This window comes from Mercenaria mercenaria, chromosome 12 (genome assembly GCF_021730395.1).
Source record: "Mercenaria mercenaria strain notata chromosome 12, MADL_Memer_1, whole genome shotgun sequence".
Lineage (NCBI taxonomy): Eukaryota > Metazoa > Mollusca > Bivalvia > Venerida > Veneridae > Mercenaria > Mercenaria mercenaria.
This window is the reverse complement of record NC_069372.1, coordinates 20647619-20673684: the sequence shown is the minus strand read 5'-3', so window position 1 is coordinate 20673684 and position 26066 is coordinate 20647619. Positions and strand designations below refer to the sequence as shown.

Here is a 26066-nt window from a genome sequence, read left to right as displayed (position 1 = left end):
AGTTTCAGTTATGTTTGGAGTCATTACAGTGCATACGTTATACTTTAGTATACATACTATTCTTCCTACTCAGCGCTTTGAGGTTAAGAAGTAATTGCTATTTTAGTGCGTTTATACGGGTATAAACTACATTGGGTCTTCATGCAAATCCGTGAATGGCGCTTTGCATGAAGTCCAATGTGGTTTATACCCGTATAAACGCTAGCGCGATTCTTGGATAATTTGCATGAAGTCCCAATGTGGTTTATACCCGTATAAACGCTAGCGCGATTCTTGGATAATTCGCAAGATATCCCAATGTGGTTTATAACCGTATAAACACTAGCGCGATTCTTGGATAATTTGCATGAAGTCCCAATGTGGTTTATACCCGTATAAACGCTAGCGCGATTCTTGGATAATTTTCATGAAGTCCCAATGTGGTTCATACCCGTATAAACGCTAGCGCGATTCTTGGATACTTTGTATGAAGTCCCAATGTGGCTCATACCCGTATAAACGCTAGCGCGATTCTTGGATAATTTACAAGAAGTCCCAATGTGGTTCATACCCGTATAAACGCTAGCGCGATTCTTGGATAATTTATATGAAGTCCCAATGTAGTTCATACCCGTATAAACGCTAGCGCGATTCTTGGATAATTTATATAAGGTCCCAATGTGGTTCATACCCGTATAAACGCTAGCGCGATTCTGATAATTTGTATGAAGTCCCAATGTGGTTTATACCCGTATAAACGCTAGCGCGACTAACATCGACAATAACGTGCGAGCCTAGGACGACAGTGAAAGAAGTTCTAGGAATAAGTTTCAGATAGGAGTATAGAATGCTTTAATGCCAAACAGAAAGGTAACTATCATTAATGTAGTCAAAATTCCTCATAGATGTTTGTGCTTGTCGATTGTAAGATATGCATATCCGTGAATACATAAATACTTGGTTAATTGAAACACAAGAAGACGCTGTTTCTTCAACGAATTTTATAAAATACATTTCTGAAATACAGCTAAGTATGAAATAGGCCAATCAGTTGAATAAAATAAGCAATGTTGCATGGTCAAAAGAGCTTAAACAGCATAATTTGAGCCGCGCCATGAGAAAACCAACATAGTGCCTTTGCGACCAGCATGGATCCAGACCAGCCTGCGCATCCGCGCAGTCTGGTCAGGATCCATGCTGTTCGCTTTCAAAGCCTATTGCAATATGAGAAACCGTTAGCGAACAGCATGGATCCTGACCAGACTGCCCGGATGCGCAGGCTGGTCTGGATCCATGCTGGTCGCAAAGCCACTATGTTGGTTTTCTCATGGCGCGGCTCATTTGTTTACTTCTTAAACTTGGTTTGTTCGTTTATGCCAATGACTAGGTCACTATGTCAACATATAGAGGTTTCTTTGTAATTTACGACCATGAATTAATATAAGTTCGTACGATGCATTATAGCAATTGTTAGCCGAAAGGTTAGAGGTAATTGGGTAATACTTAAGTAATGCCTATGAATGTCTTTTCATGACAGTAAAAAAAAACTGTACATTATAGAACTTACATAATACAACAGATAGAAGAATAATGGTGAGGTATGATTGTAGGAGAGGTTATGAATTATATTCATTTACAGTCCTTCTTGAGTTTCAATATTTTCAAACTAAATTGACGGAGTCCGAGCAAGAAATAACGACAGATGAGCTAGAAAAGAAACGCTGACCAAGAAAGTTTTTCTCCGCTGGAAATCTGTTAAGAAAATGGGGAAAGAAAAAGGGAAAAGGAACAGAGATTGAACTGCTTCCGGGCACGTTCCGCTTCATGATGGAAAAAAGACGCAGTGGGCAGCTTGCAAGATAATTACAGCCAGGAGAATCCAAGTTTTCCATCTGTCCGGCATGAAAGAATGCCCAGTCTGATCTAAGACTGATTTCATAACGGAAAAGATTACATTTTTTATCATAATTTGTCATTGGTTGTTGATGCAGATTGGAATATCCAGCTCGGGGAGGTAACGGGGCTCTGCCGAGTTCTGCCAGTTGTACCAACAATTTCTTGCTAAACCGCGCGACTTTAAGGTATCATACACATGGGGAAATCGCTCAATTCAGGTTACATTTTTTCTTATGATTACCTTAGTATTTGACAGAATTTAATAAAATCGATAGCGTCGAAGACAGGAAAATGTCATACAAAACGAACGCCAGAAATTCTTGATACTTTTCTCAAACACTTCGCCCAATTTTTATTGTTCACGGACCTAATGCACACTGGATTTTGAGCAAATTGTTTGAACACAGCAATGATTTGTATGGCGTGTAAGACGTTTTGTGCCGAGGACAGCACTCTATTTTTTGTTTTCGACGCTTTTTCAAGTGTGCAAGAATCTTTTTTTTCCGCGACAGGTTTCTGAAACAAAGTATCGGACAGTTATAAAATGTATTAACATAAACCGATTACAATTAAAGTATTTCTTTCATCTTTTTATTTCGTAGATACTCTGTTACTACACTAGCCTTATCGAAGCATCAAATTTTGTATATCAGTTACCGTTGGTAATATAATAGAAAAAGACACGTTCTTACATAAATTTGGTTCAAGTACGTAGAAAAAACAAAGAAAAGTAACTATGTCTTCCTGTAAATACATTTGAATTAAATGCATGTGCATAAATACTGACACCGCATGTGAGTTAAATACATGCACATTATTTACTATTACATCAGTTCATAATGCAAGAAGACTGAACAATTTTACTTCAATGATATGTTTGGGGATTGTGGAGGCCAGGAGATCATGCAAAATACATTTGAATTGATCATCACTGCAAGGCATTCAATGCGACATTTAACATCATGCCAAGCAGGCCAAAATATCGAAGTAAAACCGAATACTGTTTCAAAAAGAGCTCTTGTCTGCCGATTCCATGTAATGTCCCTGCTCAGTAGCGTGTATGCCGTTTTTGGAAAAGTCAGCCAATTAATAGAATGGCAGCTTTGTTGCACCTCAAAATGGTTGCAACGTATTTTGGTAGTCACTACCAAATTTCGGCCAATACCAAAATGCGTTACACTCGACGCAATTTGGTAGAAAATAGAAATGAAGTACAAAAATGCGTTGGATATGTACACATCCAACGCAAAACGGTATTAATAATAATCTCATGATTTACAAAAAGAAAATTTTGTGAAGAATGGACAATATCATTTCAAAGAGAGTCATGATGGAACTAAGTCGCCCACCCGACCTTGACCTTTTGACCTTGAAAATATAACGGACCTAGATTCAGTCAAGTAAGACCATTGGAACATACGATAGAAAGGTCAATGCAACTCCAACTTTGACATACATCGAGAGATAATGAAGGAACTTGGCACAAGTGTTCACCGCAATTATTTGATGCGTTAGGGTCGCATGACCCTGGTACATAAACGCCCGTGTGTAGCTGGTTATCAAACTTGCGCGAGATATTATGTCCATAAATATTTTGATCCAGTTTGGTGAACATTGGACAAAAACTGCTCAAGTAAGAGAGCGGAAGCTGTCAACCTTCAAAATTTTGAGTTATTCGAGGGGCACAACACAGAGCTACTTAGGTGAACCGACTGGTTATCGATCTTGGTCGCGATATAATGCAAATCAGCATACTGACCAAGTTTTGTGGATATTGGATAAGAACTACCCAAATTAAAGAACGGACGCTGTCAATATACATGCAGTGTTGAGCAATTAAATGGGCGTAACTCCAAATGAAGAAGAAAGCCAAAACTGCGATAAATATCTAGAGAAAATCATTCGCATTTATATATATAGATACATAATAAGATACATGGCATGGTATACCCTAATGCGGAGGAAACTTCATTTCTGGGTAAATGATATACTACAGTATTTCTTACCCATCCAAACACACAGAACCCACCATTTTCATGCGTTGTCTGGGGAGGACCCCCACAATACCACTCGCATATTTATACACCAAAATAAAAATCTAAATCTAACGATGTAGAATTAAGTTTTTGGAAAATTATTCGAGTTAGCCCACACCCACATTTTACCATTCTTTTACGCTGTGTTTCAAATACATCTGTGACGGACTCTCGAAACCCCTCATCGTTAACGAGAAAAAAAAATGCCGGAAATATTTATCTAAGACCCCTAAAACACGCACAGAATTCACCATTTATGTTTATGTTGGATGTTTAAGAAGTATCTAGGTGGAGGACCCACGTGCCATCCTCACATTTATACATCGTTTTACAGAATTCAACATTTTCATGCTTTGAAAAATCTCGGTGGACTATCCCTCCAGCAACACATTAGCACATTAAAACAACAAAACAATACAATGCTATTGCAAAGGAAGCGTCGTTTGAGGCCCCTTTCACACACTCAGGAATCTACAGTTTGGTTGTTTTTATACGAAAACGATATGTCGGGAGGGGAACTCCGAACCCGGCCCACCTCCACATACCCCCCCCCCCTCCACATACACACCCCTCACACACACACACACACACACACACACACACACACACACTTTTATATCTCTCTTTTCGTACGTAATGTAAAAATGAAGACAGCATCTGATGTAGAAAAAAAAACCAAAATATGTTCCATTCCATGATCTTTAACACATCATATATACCCTTGCAACGAATTTTGTAGCTACCAAAACTCGGCCGAATTTTGGCAGCGACTACCAAAATACGTTGCTTCCATTTTGAGGTGTAACACAGCTTTCTGTTTATTTAGAACTTCAACATTATTTTGATATTTGTTTTTTGTTGATTTTCTTTGCCCGTAATTTAATGAGGAATTATATTTCTATAGAAGAGTTAATAAATTCAAGCTGTTAATTTATAACTTGAATTATTTTTTGTACAATTTCTTTCTGTACCATAGTCTTTACCTGTGGTCTATTTTACAATTTTCAAAGCAATCGACGCCATCACCCTGGGGCCCCGCCATGATAGACTATTTATAATCTACTTGAGGACTGCTTGTTGACAGAGTAAATACGTCTTTCTTTGCTTAATTTTATTAAAATCGACTTTAGAGCTTTTTAGTAATTAAGGACACCTGTATAAGAATGACATAATAATACATGAAGAAAAGCATCGTGTTTATTTAAGCGTTATCCTATTCGGGTAAAATACTGTCTTTACAAATGAAAGGTTCATAATTATGTTAACTGATGTGCCCTATAACAGAACCGCTATTGTGAAATCGGCTGAGTTACTATGTCGTGCATACTGAAGTGCTGTCTTCTTAATATAATGTTATTGTGTTCATTATTTTGTACATCTATTTCTTTTTGATTGTTTAAAAAGTCAATGTTCTGTCTTCGATTGAAAGAGTAAGTATCGCATTAACAATACGCTTCACCTAAATGAAACTTCATCATGCCTGTCTCTCAACATAGTTAAAACAGCATGACATACACTATCGTCCGATAGAATTATGCTGTTATTTTTATCAATTTAGACACTAAATCATGAATCCATCCATTACAAGTATATTTAAATTTTGTTTCTAAACTTGAATGGAAACTACTTGTTTAAAGTTCCGTAAGTCTTTAAATTTCATATTGAACAGATGAAACGGTTGTCTAATTAAATGTTATATAGAATTACTTGTTCAGAAAACACTTCTTTCAGTTCTGCACATGAACTTATACAGTAAACAGAGCCATAAAGGGAGGTAATAAAAACAATTCATTCAATAAAACTTTCAGCTGCGTTAATCAATACACAGACTTTTAATACATATTAGAGAAAACAATTATCGAAAATATGATTTAGCAATAAATTTATATAGTTTGTGTTCATAAAAAAACAATTGTAACTAAGCCTTATTATAGAAAAAGGCATTAAGTATAGGTTAATAAATGGGAGAGCGGTGCCTTTGAGTGATAATGGCCCTGGCAAGGTGATAATAGCCCGAGGGCTTTAGCCCGAGGGCTATTATCTTTTTCCAGGGCCATTATCACTCAAAGGCACCGCTCTCCCATGTATTTACCTGTTTATTACATGTTTACCTATAATATAGTAAGAAATGGTTTTTGTGTCATTTTTATGGGTACTTGCATCTTCTGGCACAATAAATTTCAGTTTTTCAGTTTATATATTATTTGTATAAGTCTATTTACTGTATAAAATCAAATACCTGGATAGTTGTACTTTCTTGCTTATTGCATAATTTAGGGATAAATACGTTATTTCACGAAGAATACACGATGTTACGCTCAAGATGATAAAATAAAACGTAAATATTCGCTGTTTTACCTCCATGAAACGCCATGACGTCATTTCTGTTTACGGACGTTAATTTCCCGCGCTAACGCCAGGGCCATTATCGATAATGGCCCCGGGGCTTATTATGATAATGTGATAATGCATGACGCAATGCGATAATGGGAGAAATTTCAGCACAAATTTGTTACTATTTATAGGTACTCATGTAATAAGTACCTTTAATGATAGAGACGAATGACGAAAAAAAAAACCAATGCGCAAAACCCTGTCTTAAATAGGAGACATAGATAAAATGATATAAAAGAAGTCACACTGTGACAAAATATCGACCGGCAAGCTTCGAGGAGTTGTATGGGAAACTTTGGTATAAATTGTTTCGTTTAAGAACATGCAGACAGACATATGTCTGACATAGATATATGATAATGGCGAAGCGTTTTCTAATGACAAGTTTTGCTTTTCTCGCAATAACGGTATTACTGAAAGGTAAGAATTGTATTTCTTTGATAAAATAACTCTGAATAGAAGCAGGGTCTTTAAAGAGTCTATTTTTGAAAGACCCTGATAAAAATATTACAAGATGCGGCTTCTGTCAATATTATATCTCTGTACATAAGCCAGAAAAGGGCATGTGAAAAAAAGTTTGTTATGCATCAGCTTTAAATAACATGAAATTAATTGCTGAAATTGTGTCTTCAGTTTTGTCACTTTGTGCACTTTGAAAATATTGCCGGTATTTAGTTACAGAGACGCGGCAAGGCGATCGCACGGGAGAACAAACTCTCTCTCTCTCTCCCTCTCTGATTTATAATTCCATCGTTTACAATGGAATAAAGATTAAGAAACCATTGACTTTGTGTTCAGTGATATTTCCAGGAATCGGAGATACGGTATCTTGAACTCTGTGGTTATCAACAAACGGGCTGTAACCTAGACAAAGTCGATCATTATCTTGACTGTACAAAATTGGCAAACTTAAATTATGTTTGAACAGGTTTACCTTCATTAATATTAAAAAAAGCAATGAAATTTTCCATCTTTAATCTTTCTTTTTTTTTGACTACAGACAAGATCGCGGTAGCCAAGATTTTGTCAGGGTTTGCAACATTGATGACGGGGATTACCAATTATAGGAGCACTTCCGGTGCGCTAAGCGAATTTAGCGCAATGGGCGTTACTGTATGCGCAAGGGAGTGCAGCTTGACGACCGATTGCGAGTCATTCTTCTACAACACGCAAGACAAATTGTGCCAGCTTCACGATATTGTGTTCAAGAACAATGGACCAAATCTTACTTACGTCAGTCAAACGTACCATTACAGAATGAACGCACGTAAGTTTATAAAAGTTTAATAAAATTTATAAGATTCTCTCGTAGCATACCCCTAAGCAACGAAGCAAATAATAGCAGATTTGGTTAGACCGAGTCTGGTAATAAGAGGTAAATGAAATGCAGAAGCCTCTTCCTACCACTAGCATCGACTTATGAGGAACTCAAAACACTCAAAAGAGGAAATCGTGAAACATCGGGTATTTCTGTATATTCCGTATAATACGCTATTGCGTAGCATAAAGGCCAAGGTGATCACATACAGAAATGTCTATTGGGCTCTCCGATCCAAGAGGATCAGAAAAATTCTGAGCCCAGATAAGTGTGCATATGACCCGTTCTTAACATAAGTGAGCTTTTAAAAGCAACTAAATGTTTGTCTATGGACACTGGTGCCCCTACTTCCTGTCACAGTACGGTCATACGTTACATGTTGACAATTCAAGACTAGTTAATCTTTCATATTACCTCTGGTGAGGTGGGTATGAGCGGGGCGGCGGGTGTGTGAATGCTATATAACATTATCAAGAAATACAATAAAACAAGATAAAACAAAATAACAGAGAACTTTTTCATGTGAATAGGAAAGAGAATTGTAAATCTGAAAGAAAATCACCGGCGCACAACTTCACGTGTCACAATGTAAGGTTTGGCTGAGTGAACTACAAAAAACAAAATCCACTATTCTGATGTCTGAAGACTCCAGGTCAAATCCTTTTTGAAATTTACACGACACAAATTCGGACGGACGGTCGGACGGAAATCAGGACGGACGGACAGACGAACGGATAAGGGTATATCAAGGTGCAGCCCAAAGAAAACTTAAGAGGACACAAAACACGCAGAAAAGAAAAATAAGGAGACAAAAAGGACAAAACAAACAAATAAATTTACTCAATTGGGCATCGCCCTGGAACAGTCAGTGACAAACAGACCATTGGGAAGTCTTTATAATGCATCATGTAAATTAATACCGGTAATATGCAGGTTATCTACGAAACCCGAAATAAAATTAAATCTCTTAGTTTTATTGGTCTGAATATGCAGAGTTCTTTATGCGAGTAAAACTTCAAATTCAGACAAGTCTAAATTTAGCAAAAGATTGAAAGTGGGTATATACGGCTCGAGATAGTCTAAATCTTTGACTTTGCCAATTAGATAGACATGGATCTGGGAAGATCTGTATATGAGTTAGTCAAAACAGTCTATACCATAAGCTGCTTATAAACTACGTCTTATAAAAACAATATAATAAATACTAATATACAAAGTTCTGTTGTATTTTACAATTAATCCTCATTCTTATAATATGATATATTGTCAAACTTAAGAAATTATTTCATTTTAAGCTGTTTGAGTCTAAAATGATTTCAGTTTAATATATTTTCAGTGGTACCAACGTTCCCCTGCCCATTAGCACCGCCAGGTGTTAGTTATAATGTAGCTTTGTTGCAAGATAACACGGTTTTTACGTACAGGTATGTATGGAATTATGTCTGTTCTTCCACAAGAACTACTTTTTCACTTATTTACTTCTAAAATATTTGTTTTGTCTGATTCGTAGCAAAAATTTTGCAAAGCAATCTTCAGTCACACGTACCGTTACATTAGTTACTCGTATACTCTTTTTATGCCCCCGCCTCCCCATTTACCTTTTTATATATTTTTATTGGGAGGGGCACTTAGATATTAGCCCTTGTCCATACATTTTTCCGTTCGACTCATGAAACATGTTACTCGGCACGTGAAGTTGTACAGCTGGCCTTTTGTTTGAGATTATTAGTGAGACCAAAGTTAAATCCCTTCGCAGTAAAAATATGTAAAAAGGGCCTAAAAGTTTGTACCGCAGATATCTCAAACGTCTTTGACATTGACCTCTTTTTCATGAAACATTACAGGTCTGTTATTCAGCATGCTTATTTGTGCGTTTTGTTTTGGATTTCGTGTAGCCAGACTGGAGTTATGGCTCTTGACTTCGGTTTTGTGTTAAGATTTGCAAAAGCCTTAATGGACTAAAATTTTATATATTATGAATGCACACAACAACCTTAAATCACTATGCTAAAACTAGATCTATTTAAATTTCCTTGTATATTAACCACAGTTTCATTTAGTATTGGCCACGGTTAAGCACTGTTGTTAACAATCATTTGGAGGGAATATTGGTTGATTGATCTGAAACGTGTGCAAAAGTAGTTTATAAGTATTTGTTTAATGATATGTTTCGATACTGAAACACAAGTAACCAGCTGTTTTAGAATATTTGTCTTAATAACCATGCATAAGATCCTTTTGTCAAGAAAAATTCACTACAGTGGTTTGTTCTCACGCAGTTTTCTTGGTCAAATAATGATTATTGACGTCCAAGTTTTCCACAGCTGTAACTGTTTGTTATTAAAGGTAGTCTGGCTACCGAATAGCGAAATCTTTCTTTTTAATCATTCCTCTTACAAATTCTGACCGATCTGTCTTGACTTTCACACTGTCTAGTCTGACTGTCGACTAGATGGTCCTTTTTATTTAATTCAAGCATTTTTCTTATATATTCTGTTCGATCTGCGATGTTTTGAATTTGACAATGAAAGCCGCTATCTACTCGGTCTGTATATGTCTCTATCATAAAGAGGCAGGGGCCAGTTTCGTATTGTGGCCCGGTACATTTTTAAATAAAATAGGTAAATGCGTTTTAAGGTATCCGATCCGCAAATAAGAAAGTTCTATATAACGGTACTATTGAAATATATCAAATATTGATACCTGGTAAGCTCATATGATATTGGTATCATTTGAAAGTGTATTGTCTACTGAACAAATAAACATGACAAAAATATTTTAGAATATTTAATTTTTTACTTTATAGTTTTTAATGATACTTCAACAGAAATTCAGTTATTACAGTGTAAGTTTTAACATTTTGCAGTAAAAAACAAACAAACAAAAAACATGACTGTAGTCATTCGTGCATTTTATTCATGGTCATCTCATTTGCTAGCTCTAATTCTTGTTCAGCTGACACAGCTCTTTCAAACGATACCAAGAAACATGGGGTCGCCAGGCATCCAAAAATTATCTATTTGTGGATCGGATACCTTAGTCATTCGTATTCATTTGGTTATTTATGATGTTTATAGAATTAAGGGTTCCTGCGGACGATTTATTATTGTGTAAAATAAATGAATGCTTTAATTGATTTTCCTAGCTCCGTGTAGACGGGCGGGTCTAAAATTTTACATGAGGTAACGGAAGTCAGACGAAATGGAAAGGTTCAGCTTAAATTTGCGGAAAAAGTAAACGGTTATGAGACACTTCTCTTCTCACAATTAATTTTGTCTGGTCACACGCTTTAAAAATATACATAAGTTTTAGGCCAGTCATTTGCAAATAATATGGTACAGATCGCGCAAGGTGTGCATTCAAACTACCCTTAGCGATTACTTCCCCTTACGGTAAATTACATGAAAGCCAGGGAAGGTAACCGGTGTGCGTTTTGGGTCATTTTGCCTCAAAAACCACAGTTTTACTCGTTTTTATCATAGAAACAACAGAATTGCAGGCTGAAAATATCATATGATGAAGTGCTAAGCATATGCAATACATCTGCTCTACACTTCACTGGTATTAACGCAGATTTGTGATTTTTTTTATGCCCGTCCGTCCGTACGTCCAGAATTCTTGTGTGTTTACCTCATACCACATTATTATTCTGATTTTCTTTAAACTTTAACAGATCAACAAGCTAGATGTGTAGTTGACCAAAAAGGAAGTTTTTTCTGTGACTATTTTTATCACAGTTATGGTCCTTTGATAGTTTTTGCTATATGGAATACAGAGAAAAATCTTGTGTATCCAACTCGTCCAACACTATTAGCCTAATTTGCTTCAAACTTTCACAGCTGAACAAACTTTTACAGATTTACAAATATGATATGTAGTTGATCATTAAGGAAGGACTTTTATCTGTGACTATTTTACCACAGTTATGGCTCATTGATAGTTTTTACTATAGGAAATAAGGAGAAACATCTTGTGTGTTCATCTCCTCCCACACTATTAGCCTGATTTGCTTCAAATTTTCACAGCTGAACAAGCTTGACGAGAAGATTTCTGATATTTGAAGAAATGATATGTAGCTGAAATGGTGAGACACAGAATCAAAATCTGACAATTTTACTGCATTCAGAGGTTTTAAATCATTTGATTGTTCTTCATTTTTTATCATTTGAAATTGACTTTTATTCAGAGTAGTGTGGAATTTTGTGGACAGAATCGCTGCGGATGCTGCCTGTATGGCTGATGGTGCAAGACTGGTTCGAGTTCTGACATTAGCGAAAATGCAAGCGCTGGTGACTCTCTTTACTACATGTCCAGGTGGGAATGAATAGTTTAAACTGTGACGTATTGAATGATTTGTCGCTCCGCCTGAATAAAATCTTTGTTTGGAGTTCAGATGCGAAGGAATTAGAGCAGGTTCGGGTATTAATGGACACTTAAGGCTATTCTTATGTTTCCTTCTCAACGAAATTGAAGTGCGTTATAGACAAGTATACACCCCTGCCGTCGGTATTTAGTGGACAGCAACGCTGAAAGCACAACCGTTATCAATATGTTAGAATCTAACTTAGATGAAACGTAGGTCATAATATTGGAGGCATTTAGTGAACAGGTAGGCTGTTAATGGACACCTTGGAGGGTATTAATGAATACTTTTGGATTTAAAACAACATAAATAACCCTTTAAACTGCAAAAAGTAATTGTTAGACTAACGCATACAATTCAATTCGATCGTATACAATAGATCAAAAATGCGAAAAAAGGTACCATCCCTCAAATTAAAAATAAATGAAATAAATATATTTCTCTGTAAATGACGCCGTTTCCGGATGTTTTCGAATTGGTATCTGAATATACCCTTTCTCTTCTTTGAGATAATTGTCATCTGTGAATATCAAACATCTTAAGTTACTCAAAACCTCACGACCAGAGTCAACTGATAAAGTAACATATCCACATTAACTGTATGGCTACATGTCATACCCAATAAGAACAAAAAATCCCTACAAATTAAATGAGCATTGTATACTTCTTAGCAATGTTACATTCTTTAAGCAATGCATTCAACCTCCATAACCATGACTGTTATACGAGTAACCAACTGCTTACAAGTCCTTTAGAGGAATATTTTGGGCAATATTATAAAACGATAAGCAATAGTTTTCACAGACACGGCGTTAAAAGACCATAAACGTTTAAAGTACAGGAGATCACACCTGTTTCATTATTCACCTTGTTGACAGTAAACTCTTTGGTATGACGCCTGCTGCAGAGACATGGACCTATTGGTTGTATCAGTAGCATGTTGCAATGTAGTGTTTACGTGCTGACGATAAAGCTAAAACTTAAAGCAATGAGCAGTTCTACTTGCTAGTTCTGAGTGAATACTTCTGGGTGAATTTCCACAGCCTCAGAGAAAAAGTTTTCTGTTTGAAGCTTACAATTGGTTTAATATATTTCATTTAAACCAGTTTCTGTAAATCTAACTTACATTGTTCATAAAAATACTCAAGTATGAAAAGATCACACATGTATCACGATTCGAATGCATATTTTCCATTTCGTTTCTTGTTATCATTTCACTAATACCCGACACATCAAAAATGTTGTCGGGTAGTAGTGAATCATTCACAGTTAGAACACGGCTGCAGATTTCTCGTGAATATGTTTCAAAACGTACGGATAATGTGTCTATTTTTAGCTCACATGAGCACGAAGTGCTCAAAGGTGAGCTTTAGTGATCGCCCTGTGTCCGTCGTCCGTCGTCCGTCCGTCCGTCGTCAATAATTTGACTGTTAACATTCTAGAGGTCACATGTTTGGCCCAATCTTAATTAAACTTGGTCAGAATGTTACCCTCAATAAGTCTTGGACGAGTTCGATATTGGGTCATCTGGGGTCAAAAACTAGGTCACCAGGTCAAGTCAAAGGAAAAGCTTGTTAACACTCTAGAGGTCACATTTTTTGGCCCAATCTTAATGAAACTTAGTGTTACTCTTAATAATGTCTTGGACGAGTTCGATATTGGGTATTCTGGGTTCAAAAACTAGGTCACCAGGTCAAATTAAAGGAAAAGCTTGTTAACACTCTAGAGGTCGCAATTTGGCCCAATCTTAATGAAACTTGACCAGAGTATTATCCTCAATAAAGTCTTGGACGAGTTCGATATTGGGTCATCTGGGGTCAAAAACTAGGTCACCAGGTCAAATCAAATGAAAAGCTTTTTAACACTGTAGAGGCCGCATTTATGACTGTATCTTCATGAATCTTAGTCAGAATGTTAATATTGATGATCGTAAGGTCCAGTTTGAATCTGGGTCATGTAGGCTCAAAAACTAGGTCACCAGGTTAAATCAAATGAAAAGCTAGTTTACACTGTAGAGGCCACATTTATGACCATATTTTAATGAAACTTGATCAAAATGTTAATCTTGATGATCTATAGCTTAAATTTGAACCTGGGTTAGGTGGGGTCAAAAACTAGGTCACCATGTCAGATTAAAGGAAAAGCTTATTAACACTCTAGAGGCCACATTTATGACTGTATCTTCATGAAACTTAGTCAGAATGTTAAACTTGATGATCTTTAAAGTAAGTTCGAATTTGGTTATGTCGGGTCAAAAACTAGGTCACCAGGTCAAATCAAAGGAAAAGATAGTTAACACTTAAGAGACCACATTTATGACCATATCAAATTGAAACTTGGTCAGAATGTTAATCTTGATGATCTTTAGGTCTAGTTTAAATCGGGGTCAGGTGGGGTCAAAAACTAGGTCACTAGGTCATATCAGAGGAAAAGCTTTGTTAACACTCTAGATGCCACATTTATGACTGTGGCTTCATGAAACTTAGTCAGAATGTTAAACTTGATGATCTTTAGGTCAGTTTCGAATCTGGGTCATGTCGGGTCAAAAACTAGGTCACGGGTTCAAATCAAAGGAATAGCTATTTAACACTTTAGAGGCCACATTTATGACCATATCTTATGAAACTTGGTCATAATGTTAATCTTGATGATCTTTAGGTCAATAGGTCAGGTGAGCGATACAGGGCCTTCATGGCCCTCTTGTTTGTGGTAGATTCTATATAATCCCCGATTTTTAGAGAAAATTGGCAATGACAAAACTTACACCACCGCTCATGATTTCTTAGCTGTAGTACTTATTTAATTTGGAAAGAATATTTTGTAAAATAAACTAAACATTTTTTACAGTAGACGTTCTATTTTTTCCATAAAAGTGCAAAGACTGTTTGGTTATCTTTTAGTGCAGGAATAAGAAGGAATTAAACAAATATTTAAGGGGACGCATACTTTGAAATTAGAAAAAGTGGGTGGGGTATGATAAAATTTACCTGCAAAAAAGTACAAGGTTTTGGTACATGAAATGGATACTGTTTCAACTGTTATAAGTACACAAAGGATTGCTCACAAAAATAAAATGAGAAAACTGAAAGAAGAAAGTTATTGTTGAATTACATAAGACTTATTGTGTACATTCAAAGTCAACAATTAAGACTTTTTGGTGCGAAAATAATAGTGCTTCACCTTGTCCAAACATTTATCAGTGTCCTACAGATTCTAATTTAAAGAAAGAATGTGAAATATGGTCACTGTCTTGCTTTTCATTTCGCATATGTAAGCTAAAACACATTATTTAGTTTGTTTACAAAGTAGTGCATAAGAAAAGATACGGTGGTCAAGGAATGCCACATTCCAAAACTAAAAGAATATATTCCCCTTAATACATTAAACATTTATCGTTACAGAAGTCTAGTGGCTTACAATAAGAGCCTAGAAATGTTGCCATTATTAATTTTTAACTTGGTATTCATGAACTACAATGCACTTAAATATCAAAACACATTCAACAAACTTTTGAAAATGTATTGTCTTAAAAATCCCTAAAATAAGGTATGAAATTTGGTTGAGAGGTCCAATCAATGTGTATATGTGCAAAAGTAGCATTCTAATCTTGTTCACAAAAGTTACTAATACACAGCAGGCATGTCAATGATCAAAACTGGACGAATATACAGTTATCCTCACTTTAATGTCATTTATAATTTGTCCTTGAATTCTCCACCATACTTTTCATAACTCTGTTTGCACGAGTTGCACGAGAATGCTGTCATTCACGTAAAAAAATGGGGTCAAATAAGTTGTAAATGCAATATCATCTGAACGTAATTAATGGATTATGCAGTTCAAGATAAACTTTATCTCATAACGTAACGAACATGTATAATGTTGTAACAACAACTTTACTTACACTGATTTAAGTAGCAGTCGGTTTATAAGTGACTTTATTGATTCATTTTGTGTTTTGTTATTGTTGTCAAAAAGTATAACGGAAGTGCCTCACAACTGAAGCGGAAACCAGTTTGATGCGCAAAGTAGTCCAATGTAAGTAATATTTTTTGACAAATGTCCACAGAAATTAATAATTTTCTAATATTAAAGACGAATATCTGAATAGGATTCATTTTTTGATGTGAAATTATAATCATCGACATGTTTTTTTAAAAATCGTACACGTGCTGACACCTAAGTTGTCTCCCGTTGTTTATTAGAGTTACCTATCGTCCGGTGCAGTAATACATTTGCAGTGAATCGCCGAGAAGTCGTGGGAAAATTAAAAACCATGTAAATAAACTAAAATTAACCACCTTTTCAAGATGAATTTCAAGTGATCGCCATTATGCATTTAACCCGCCTGACCTGTGTAGCATCTTAGATATCTGTTCTAAGGTATTCATTGTGTAGAATGTCATGTTATGCCCTTGCAATGCTAATCCCACTCTGATTTTTTTTGTTTACATTTTTATCAATGAGAAATATGGCGTCCATCCCGAGCTGAAATGACGTGGCGTTAAATTTTTACATGTTTAAGCAAACCTGGTGTGTTAGAAAGAAAATCTCATCCCTTCAACATTATTTGGAACACTGTTATTGTAAAAAACCTGTTTTTTCCTTATACAAAAGCTTAATATTTTGTGTTGAATGTACTTTCACAAAGACCTCTGTTTTCCTTTTACATTCATAGTACCACATCCTTATCCACAAAATACTGAATATTACAGGTGTCCATCAGTATTATATCAGTTTAGGAATATGTTTTTTATTTTCCCACCATCGATTTCTTGAATATGCACCCCTTCCGTATTTCTGTATGAACTGTGAATGTAGCAATATGCGTCCCCTTAAATGAGACATATCGTGTTCACTAATTGCCAACGGTTCACGAATATACGAACCCACAGCCCAAGTGATGTAATAATACACATCTGAATGACAAACAATGATTTTATTCAAGAGCAAATCACTAAATGAGATATATTATTTCAATTCTAACACGTTACCAAGGATTTACATCCTTGACGACATCCATCAAATATTTGCCTGTTTTCTTTCGGTATCTTTTCCTGCGCAACGCTATGCCGTGGGTTGTTACCGACTCCGGTATATACCGGATTTGAACGAAAAGTATCTTAAATGTATATACATGTATTTTGTAACCATGGTGATACTAACCCTAACCTTTAGTCAGTATGTTATTCATATTATACACTAAATGCGTGCGGACATGCAAACATTTGCGTATTTCTGCCGTGCGCTCCAATTGATAATCACTTCCGGGCATGCGCAGAACGGCTGCACCAGATCTGTAATGAGAAACATCTTATGCTGTTTGACGCTATGACATAATAATTGTGACGTCATAAAAATGAATTGTTGAAAATTAACACACAAATTTCAGTCTTCTTTGTTTCATAGGAAAATGAATCGAGTCGTGTTAGAATAACGAAGAACAAATACGAGTATGTAATCGTTAGGCATATGGTAGGTTCTAATCTTTAATAATTTTTGTTCAATTTTATTAGCAAACGTAATCTCTCGGCCACGGAGGCCCCAGTATAGACAAGCAATTTATGGGGGCAGTACAATTGTTCTTCTTACTTCGTTTTGTTTTAACTTTGTATTGCTTTCTTTAGGTTACAATCATTCAGGTAACTACTGGATTGACGGTAGTAATATTAACGCTACGGACGTGTATGACATTACACAGTGGACGACATCTGATGGTGAACCATTGCCGACAACTAACCAATTCTGGGCTCCTGACTGGCCGCTGGATACGGAGATACATCACTGTGTGGCCCTTTGGTCAGATAGCGGCGACGGGTGGGTTTACCAATGGGTTAACCCTCCTTGTTTTCACCCTTGTTACTATATTTGTGAAAAATGAGAAACAGCCTGTGACGTTTTACAAAATAAGATTACTAGCATATGATGGGAAATGTTGTTTTTGTAAAGACGTTTTCATAGATTTTATACCATCGATCAATTTATAAAATAAAACACTGTTTGACATTGTTCTATTGTGCGTGTGTGTAAATGCCGTTTTCTAAAAAAAATGTATTTCATGACCTTCTCTACGGTCTTTTAAATGAATTGTGTTTCTCTGCATGTTGCATATTTTTTCTCATTCTTTACACATGTTCGTAAAATATGCAAAATGTTTTTAAGCAGTACATTTTCCGTTGTCTGTGGAGTCATTTCTGTGCATTTGTTAAGGATACATTAATATACGTACCATTCACCCTACTCAGCGCTTTGCGTTTAATAATTAATTGCTATTTTAGTGCTTTATACGGGTATTAACTACATGGAAACTTCATGAAAATCCACGAATCGCACTTTGCATGAAGTCCCAATGTGGTTATACCCGTAAAAACGCAAGCGCGATTCTTGGATGATTTGCATGAAGTCCCAATGTCGTTTTTACCCGTTTAAACGCACAGAAATAGTATTCAGTTCTTGTAATTACATTGTTAAGGTAGCTTGCTACAAAAACAAGTTATTTGCATTCCATGAGTATAAGAGAATTTTCACGGTACGGACTTGGTCACGTGAGGGGAGAATATGTGTCAGGCAGCCGGTTAGCTCAGTCGGTAGAGCACTCGCCCTGTAAGCGAGGGGTCCCGGGTTCGATCCCCGGACCGATTGCACATTTTTCTCACCCCGTGACATTTGGCGCCCAACATGGGACCATGGCATGCTTGCTTGGTCAGTCTTACGACGCTTGCAATATTATGTACATCCGGAATTCGAGGACGAATTTCCAATTTGTGGGGTTGTATGTCACGGTACGGACTTGGTCACGTGACGGGAGAATATGTGTCAGGCAGCCGGTTAGCTCAGTCGGTAAGCTCAGTTGGTAGAGCACTCGCCCTGTAAGCGAGGGGTTCCTGGTTCGAGCCACGGACTGACTGCACATTTGTGTCACCCTGTGACAGAATCAAAATTAATGTCGGGATATCGATCTTTTCAGCATCTAAATTGAACAACCAAAAACGACCTGCCAACGTTCAATTGTAATTCTCCTTCCGACAATAATACAGTTCCTGGTTTTTATTCAAAATATCATCAAATCAAGTAACATACAGATGTGTCGATTCTGTTTTGATCTTTACCGTCAGAAAAATGGTTTAATTTGATCTAGGACTGGTTTCGTAACAGGAAAGATTGCTCAGTTTGATCGTTGACAGGTTTTATAACGGAAAAGATTGCACAGTCGATCAACTGGTTTTATAACGGGGAAGTGTGTGTGTGTGTGTGTGTGTGTGTGTGTGTGTGTGTGTGTGTGTGTGTTCGGGTTTAACGTCTTTTTCAACAATTTTTCAGTCATATAAACGACGGTGTCTACTTGTAGCAGTGAGCACAATGCCCAACTTTATAGTGCTGCCTCACTGGAATAGCAAGCCGTAGACACGTGGCATGATACCCCACCCAGTCACATTATACTGACACCGGGCTGACCAGTCCTAGCACTATCCCCTTAATGCTGAGCGCCAAGCGATTTCACAGTCTGGTCCAGGGCTGGTTTCACAATGAGGAAATATCCGGCTCAAGGTTAACTGTTTAAGCAGAGTGTTACCGCAAAACAGTTATCTGAGAGCAAGATATTTTCATCCACAGCTTCAACTTGTGATATACTATTTTTTCTTGTATGCCTTATCCTGTAACATTCAATATGCCGTTTGATATTTTAAGAAGTTAGTATTATAATAGAAAAAGATACCTTTTTACATAAATTTGGTTCAAGTCTAGAGGGAATCTATCGTAAAAAAGAACAGTAACTGTGTCTTCCTGTAAATACATTTCAATTAAATACATATGCATAAATACTGATATGGCATGTGAGTAAATGCACATTATTAAATTTTATTATTACATCAGAAACATTGAACAATTTTACTGCAATTTTACTGCAATGATATGGTTGGGGGCTAGTTGTTGAAATCATGCCAAAACGGTAAACGGCATTCTTGTCCAGCAGGCTTAAATATCCAAGTTAAAAACCGGAATATACCTGTTTCAAAAAGAGCTCTCATCTGCCGATGCCATGTAATGTTCCTGCTCAGAAGCTTGTATGACATTTTGGTGGAAATCAACCATAGTTTTCTATTTATTTAGTACTTCAACATATTTTGATATTTGTTTTTTGTTCGATTTTCTTTGCCTGTAATTTAATGAAGAATAATTATCTCTACAGAAGTGTTTATTAACTTTTTCAAACTGTTAATTTATAAATCTTTACCTGTGTTCTATTATACAATTTTCAAAGCAAATGACGTCATCGCCCACCCCACCATGATACAGAGACTATTTATAATATACTTGAGGACTGCTTCATGGCAGAGTAAATACGTCTTTCTTTGCTTAATCTTATTAAAATCGACGTTTGAGCTTTGTAGTAAGGACACCTGTAAATATGACATAAAAATATCCGATCCACAAATAAGCAAGTTTATAAAACAGTGCTACTCATATATCAAATTATGATTGATGCCTGGTTAGCTCATATAATTTTGGTATCATTTGAAAGTGTATTGTCTACTGTAAAAGAAATTACAAATTACATGATTGTTTTGAAAGTCAACATTCTGTCAGCATCAACAATATACCTCACCTAAATAAAACTTCATCATGCCTGTCTCTCATCCATCATAGTAAAAATAGCATGCCATACGTGCAAAAAAAAGCCAAAGAATTATGCTGTTTTTGAATTTAAACACTAAATCATGACTCCATCCATTATCCATAGCACAGATTGTATATGTAATTCTTGTTACGATTTGATTAAGTTATCTCCCTTCTTGTACTAAGACATTTTTATCGATTGGCAGCAAATTAGTTTCTCAGTAAGGTAGAAAGGAAATATTGTTCATCCGTCTGTTTGTCTGTCTGTCTGTCTGTCTGACTGCGCGCTTTCAATATTTTATGTTTGCTCAACATGTTTTAATCTTCCATGTTGTGTTTGAAACAATTTACGTAATAAAACATATCAAGGTCAGGATTATAATGGCTGTATTAATATTAAAGTGACGATCATAATTTTGGTATAACGTAACTTAGTTTTCCGTATGAGTAAGTAGAGAGTGCAAGAACATAAATTCTTGGACAATTAATTAAATTTTGTTCTTTAAACTTGTATGGAAACTACTTAAGGGAATTTAATGAAACTTGTTTAAAGTTCCATAAGGCTTTAAATTTCATGTTAAAACACATGAAACTGTTGTCCAGTTAGATGTTATATATAAATATATAGATACGTCAACGCTGCTTAGTGATGACGGGCCGCTGTATTTGACGACGTCCGCGTATAGTCAGGGAGAACGTTCCTTAGATGACGTCGCAGTGTGTTCCGTCTGGTGAACAGAATGGTCGGGTAGCTGATTCTAATGTTAAATGCAACAAAATGTGTGCAATTTATAAGATAATCTTATTTCCAAATGGAAAGGAAATATAATGTAAATATAAGAAATGAAACTTATTTTTTTGTGTTCATGCGACTGAATAGAATTGGATTTGCCGATCGTATTCTGTTGTTCATTTCGCATGTACACCGAAAAAAAAAATCTTTTCTTAATTGCTTGTACAGTTCATTCAGTGCACATGGACTTATACAGATAACAGAGACATAAAGGGAGGTAATAAAACAATTGATTCAGTAAAACTTTCTGCTAGGTTATTATCAATACTCAGACTTTTTATATATATTAGAGAAAACAATTATCGAAAATAAGATTAAGCAAGAAATTGAAATAGTTTGTGTTCCTAACAAAACAAATGTGTCTGAGCCGTATTATAGAGAAAAAAACATTATGGGTCTTTAATGACAGAAAACAATGACAAAAAAAACCAATACGCAAACCCCTGTCTTGAATAGGAAACATAGATAAAATGAAATAAAAAGAAGTCATACTGTGACAAAATATTGACCGGAAAGCTTCGAGGGGGTGTATGGGAAACTTTGGTATAACTTGTTTCGTTTAAGAACACGCAAACAGATATATATTTGACACAGCTATATAAAAATGGCGAAGCGTTTTCTAACGATAAGTTTTGCTTTTCTCGTAATAATGGTATTGTTGACGGTATTAATGAAAGGTAAGAATTGTATTTCTTTGATATAATAAATCCGAAGAAAGAAACAGGGTTTTAAAGAGTCTAATTTTGAAAGACCATAATAAAAATATTAGATGGGGCTTCTGTTAGTATTATATCTCTGTATAAAAGTCAGGTAAGGGCTTATGAGTATTTGTTACGCATCACCTTTAAATTACATGAGAATAATAGCTGAAATTGTGTCAGAAAGTTGTTACTTTTAATCTTAGCTGAACAGTTTTGTCACTCTGTGCCACTTTGGAAATATTACCAGTATATAGTTACAGACGTGGCAAGGTGAGCGGACGGGAGATCAAACTGTCTGATTTTTTATGCCATCTTTTATAATGGAATAAAGATGAAGAAACTTTGAAGTCAAACTTTGAAGTTGAGTTTGTGTTCAGTGATATTTCCAGGAATCGGACTATCGGTATCTTGAACACTTGGGTTATTAACAAAAGTTATGTAGCCTATCAGTTTTATTTAAGACAAAGTCATTATCTGGACTGTACAAAATTGGCAAACTAGAATTTTATTTGAACAAGTTTACCTTCATTAATATACCGAAAATCAGTGAAATTTTCCATCTTTAATCTGTTTTTTGACTTCAGACAAAATCGCGGTAGCCCAGATTTTGTCAGGTTTCGCAACATTGATGACGGGGATTACCAACTATAGAAGCACTTCCGGTGCGCTTAGCGAATTTACCGCAATGGGCGTTACTGTATGCGCAAGGGAGTGCAGCTTGACGTCCGACTGCGAGTCTTTTTTCTACAACACGCAAGACAAATTGTGCCAGCTTCACGATATTGTGTTCGGGAACAATGGACCAAATCTAACTTACGTAAGTCAAACGTACTATTACAGAATGAACGCACGTAAGTTTATAAAAGTTTAATAAAATTTATAAGATCCTCTGGAAGCATATAAGCAACGAAGCAAATAATAGCAGATTTGGTTAGACCTAGTCTGGTAATAAGAGGTAATGAAATGCAAAAGCCTCTTCATGCCCTCTAGCACCGACTTAAGAGAAAAGAGGAAATCGTGAAACATCGGGTATTTCCGTATCTTCCGTATAATGCGCTATTGCGTAGCATAAAGGCCAAGGTCATCACATACAGAAATATTTATTGGGCTTTCCGATCCCAGAGGATTATAAATTACTTCTAAACTAAAAATTCTGAGCCCAGGTAAGTGTGCAGATGACCCGTTCTTAACTTAAGTGAGCTTTTAAACGCTAAAAATAACTATGGATTTAGAGAAGGCAAAAACAAGGGCAACGATTCAATAGAAATAGTCATGTTACAAGACCGCACGCTTCCCAAAACAAAACTCTATAGCACTGTATGCATGGATGTGTAAATAATTGACATTTAGGCAACTAAATGTGTGTCTATGGACAACGGTGCCTCAACTTCCTGTCACAGTACGGCCATGTGTTACATGATGACAATTCAGGACTAGGTAACCTTTCATACTACATTCGGTGGGGTGGAAGTGTGTGTGTGGGGGGGGGGGGGGGGGTATGAATGCTATATAACAATATAACATTATCAAGAAATACAAGATAACAAGATAAAATAAAATGAAAGAGAATTTTTTTCATGAGGAAAGGGAAGGGGGTTCCAAATCTGAAAGAAAACCACCGGTGCACAACTTCACGTGTTGAACAATATTCCTTACAAAGGCAGGTCTTGCTGAGTGAACTACCAAAAAAAAAATCCCCTATTCTGATGTCTGAAGACTCCAGGTCAAATACTTTTTGAAATTTACACGACACAAATTTGGACGGACGGACGGACATCAGGACGGACGGACAGACGTACGGATAAGGGTATATCAACGTGCGGCAAGAAAACTTTAGAGGGCATAAAACACAAAGAAAAGCAAAATAAGGAGACAAAAAGGACAAAACAAACAAATAAATGTACTCAACCTGTAACAGTCAGTGGCAAACACACCTTTGGGAAGTCTTCAGAATGCATCAGGTAAATTAATAACGTGCAGGTTATCTACGAAACCCAAAATAAAATTAAATCTCTTGGTTTTATTGTTCTGAATATGCGGAGTTCTTTATCCTTGAAAACTTCAAATTCAGACAAGTCCAAATTTAGCAAAAGCTTGAAAGTGGGTACACATATAGGTATACGGCTCGAGATAGTCTAAATCTTGGACTTTTCCATTTAGATAGACATGGATCTGGGAAGTAAGTTCTCTATTTGTGTTAGTCAAAACAGTCTATTCCATAAGCTACTTATAAACTACGTCTTATAAAAACAATATAATGAATATTAAAATACAAATTTCAGTTGTTCTTTTACAATTAATCCTCAATCTTAATATGACATATTGTCAAACTTAAGAAATAATGTCTTTTTAAGTTATGTTTGAATCTAAAATGATTTCAGTCTTATATATTTTCAGTGGTACCAACGTTCACCTGCCCATTAGCACCGCCTGGTGTTAATTACAATGTAGTTTTGTTGCAAGATAACACGGTTTTTACGTACAGGTATTTATGGAATTATGTCTATTCGTCCACACGATCTACTTTTTTTCACTTCATCTGAGCACCTATTTACTTCTAAAATATTTGTTTTTGTCTGTTTCGTAGCAAACATTTTGCAAAGCAATCTTCAGTCACGCGCTGTATTCTGTACCATTACATTAGTTACTCGTATACCTTTTTTATGTCACACGCCTCCCCATTTTACTTTATATATATATATTTGTTGGGAAGGGCACTTAGATATTAGCCCTTGTCCATACATCTGTCCGTCCGAATCATGAAACATGTTACTCGGCATGTGAAGTTGTACAGCTGGCCTTTTGAGATTATTAGTGAGACCAGAGTTAAATCCCTTCGCAGTAAAAATATGTAGGAAAGGCCTAAAAGTTTCTGTCGCAGATATCTCAAAAGTCTTTGACCACATTAAAGGCCTGTTATTCAGCATGCGTTTTGGGTTTTGTTTGGGATTTTGCGTAGCCGGACTGGAGTTAGGCTCTTGACTTGGGTTTTGCGATAAGATTTGCAGAAGCCAAATGGAATAACATTTTATACACACAACAACCTTAAATCACATAAATCACATGCTAAAACTATTTAAGTTTCTTTGTATATTAACCACTGTTTCATTTTGTATTAGCCACGGTTAAGCACTGTTGTTAACAATCATTTGATGGGAGTATTGGCTAATTGATCTGAAACGTGTGCAAAATGTAGTTTATATTTGTTTAATGTTTATGTTTCGATACAGAAACACAAGTAACCAGCTGCTATAGAATATTTGTCTGTATAACCATGCATAAGATCCTTTTGTCAAGACAAATTCACTGCTGTGTTTTGTTCTCACGCAGTTTTCTTGTTCAAATAATGATTATTAACGTCCAAGTTTTCCATAGCTGTTACTGTTTTTTTTATTGAAGGTAGTCTGGCTACCGACTAGTCTAAGATAATCTTTTTTTTTATTTTTTAATCATTGCTCTTGCATATTTTGACCGATCTGTCTTGGCTTTGACCATCTAGTCTGGCTGCCGACTAGATAAATCTTTTTTTATTTTCTAATAATTTTCTAACCTATCCGTCTTGGCTTTCCCATGTTTTGAATCTGACTGGTTTTAAACTACACTGCAACCCCTATCTACTTGGTCTGTATATCTCTCTATGTATAAACAGGGTCAAGTCTATCAACCATTTTGATATATTTGAAGAAATGATATGTAGCTGAAATTGTGAGGCACAAAATCTGACAAATTTTACTGCTTTCAGAGGTCTAAATCATCTGATTGTTCTTCATTTTTCATAATCTGAAATTGACTTTTATTCAGAGTAGTGTGGGATTATGTGGAAAGATTTGCTGCAGATGCTGCCTGTATGGCTGATGGTGCGAGACTAGTTAAAGTCCTGACATTAGCGAAAATGCAAGCACTAGTGACTCTCTTCACTACATGCCCAGGTGGGAATGAATACTTTAAACTGTGGCGTATTGAATGA

General features: G+C 36.0%; 1 protein-coding gene and 1 non-coding gene across 2 annotated transcripts; both read left to right on the top strand.

The window, feature by feature from the left end:
- The first annotated feature begins 5963 nt into the window (after positions 1–5963).
- On the top strand, positions 5964–26066 carry LOC123535122 (uncharacterized). The gene is made up of 8 exons (XM_053520467.1): positions 5964–6725; positions 7306–7572; positions 8960–9047; positions 11810–11937; positions 17614–17807; positions 24018–24060; positions 24497–24584; positions 25901–26066. The coding sequence occupies exons 1-8, from the start codon at positions 6659–6661 to the stop codon at positions 26064–26066; spliced, it is 1041 nt and encodes a 346-aa protein (XP_053376442.1). The 5' UTR covers positions 5964–6658.
- Positions 18556–18628, top strand: Trnat-ugu (transfer RNA threonine (anticodon UGU)). The gene has a single exon. It is a non-coding gene; the product is annotated as a tRNA-Thr (tRNA).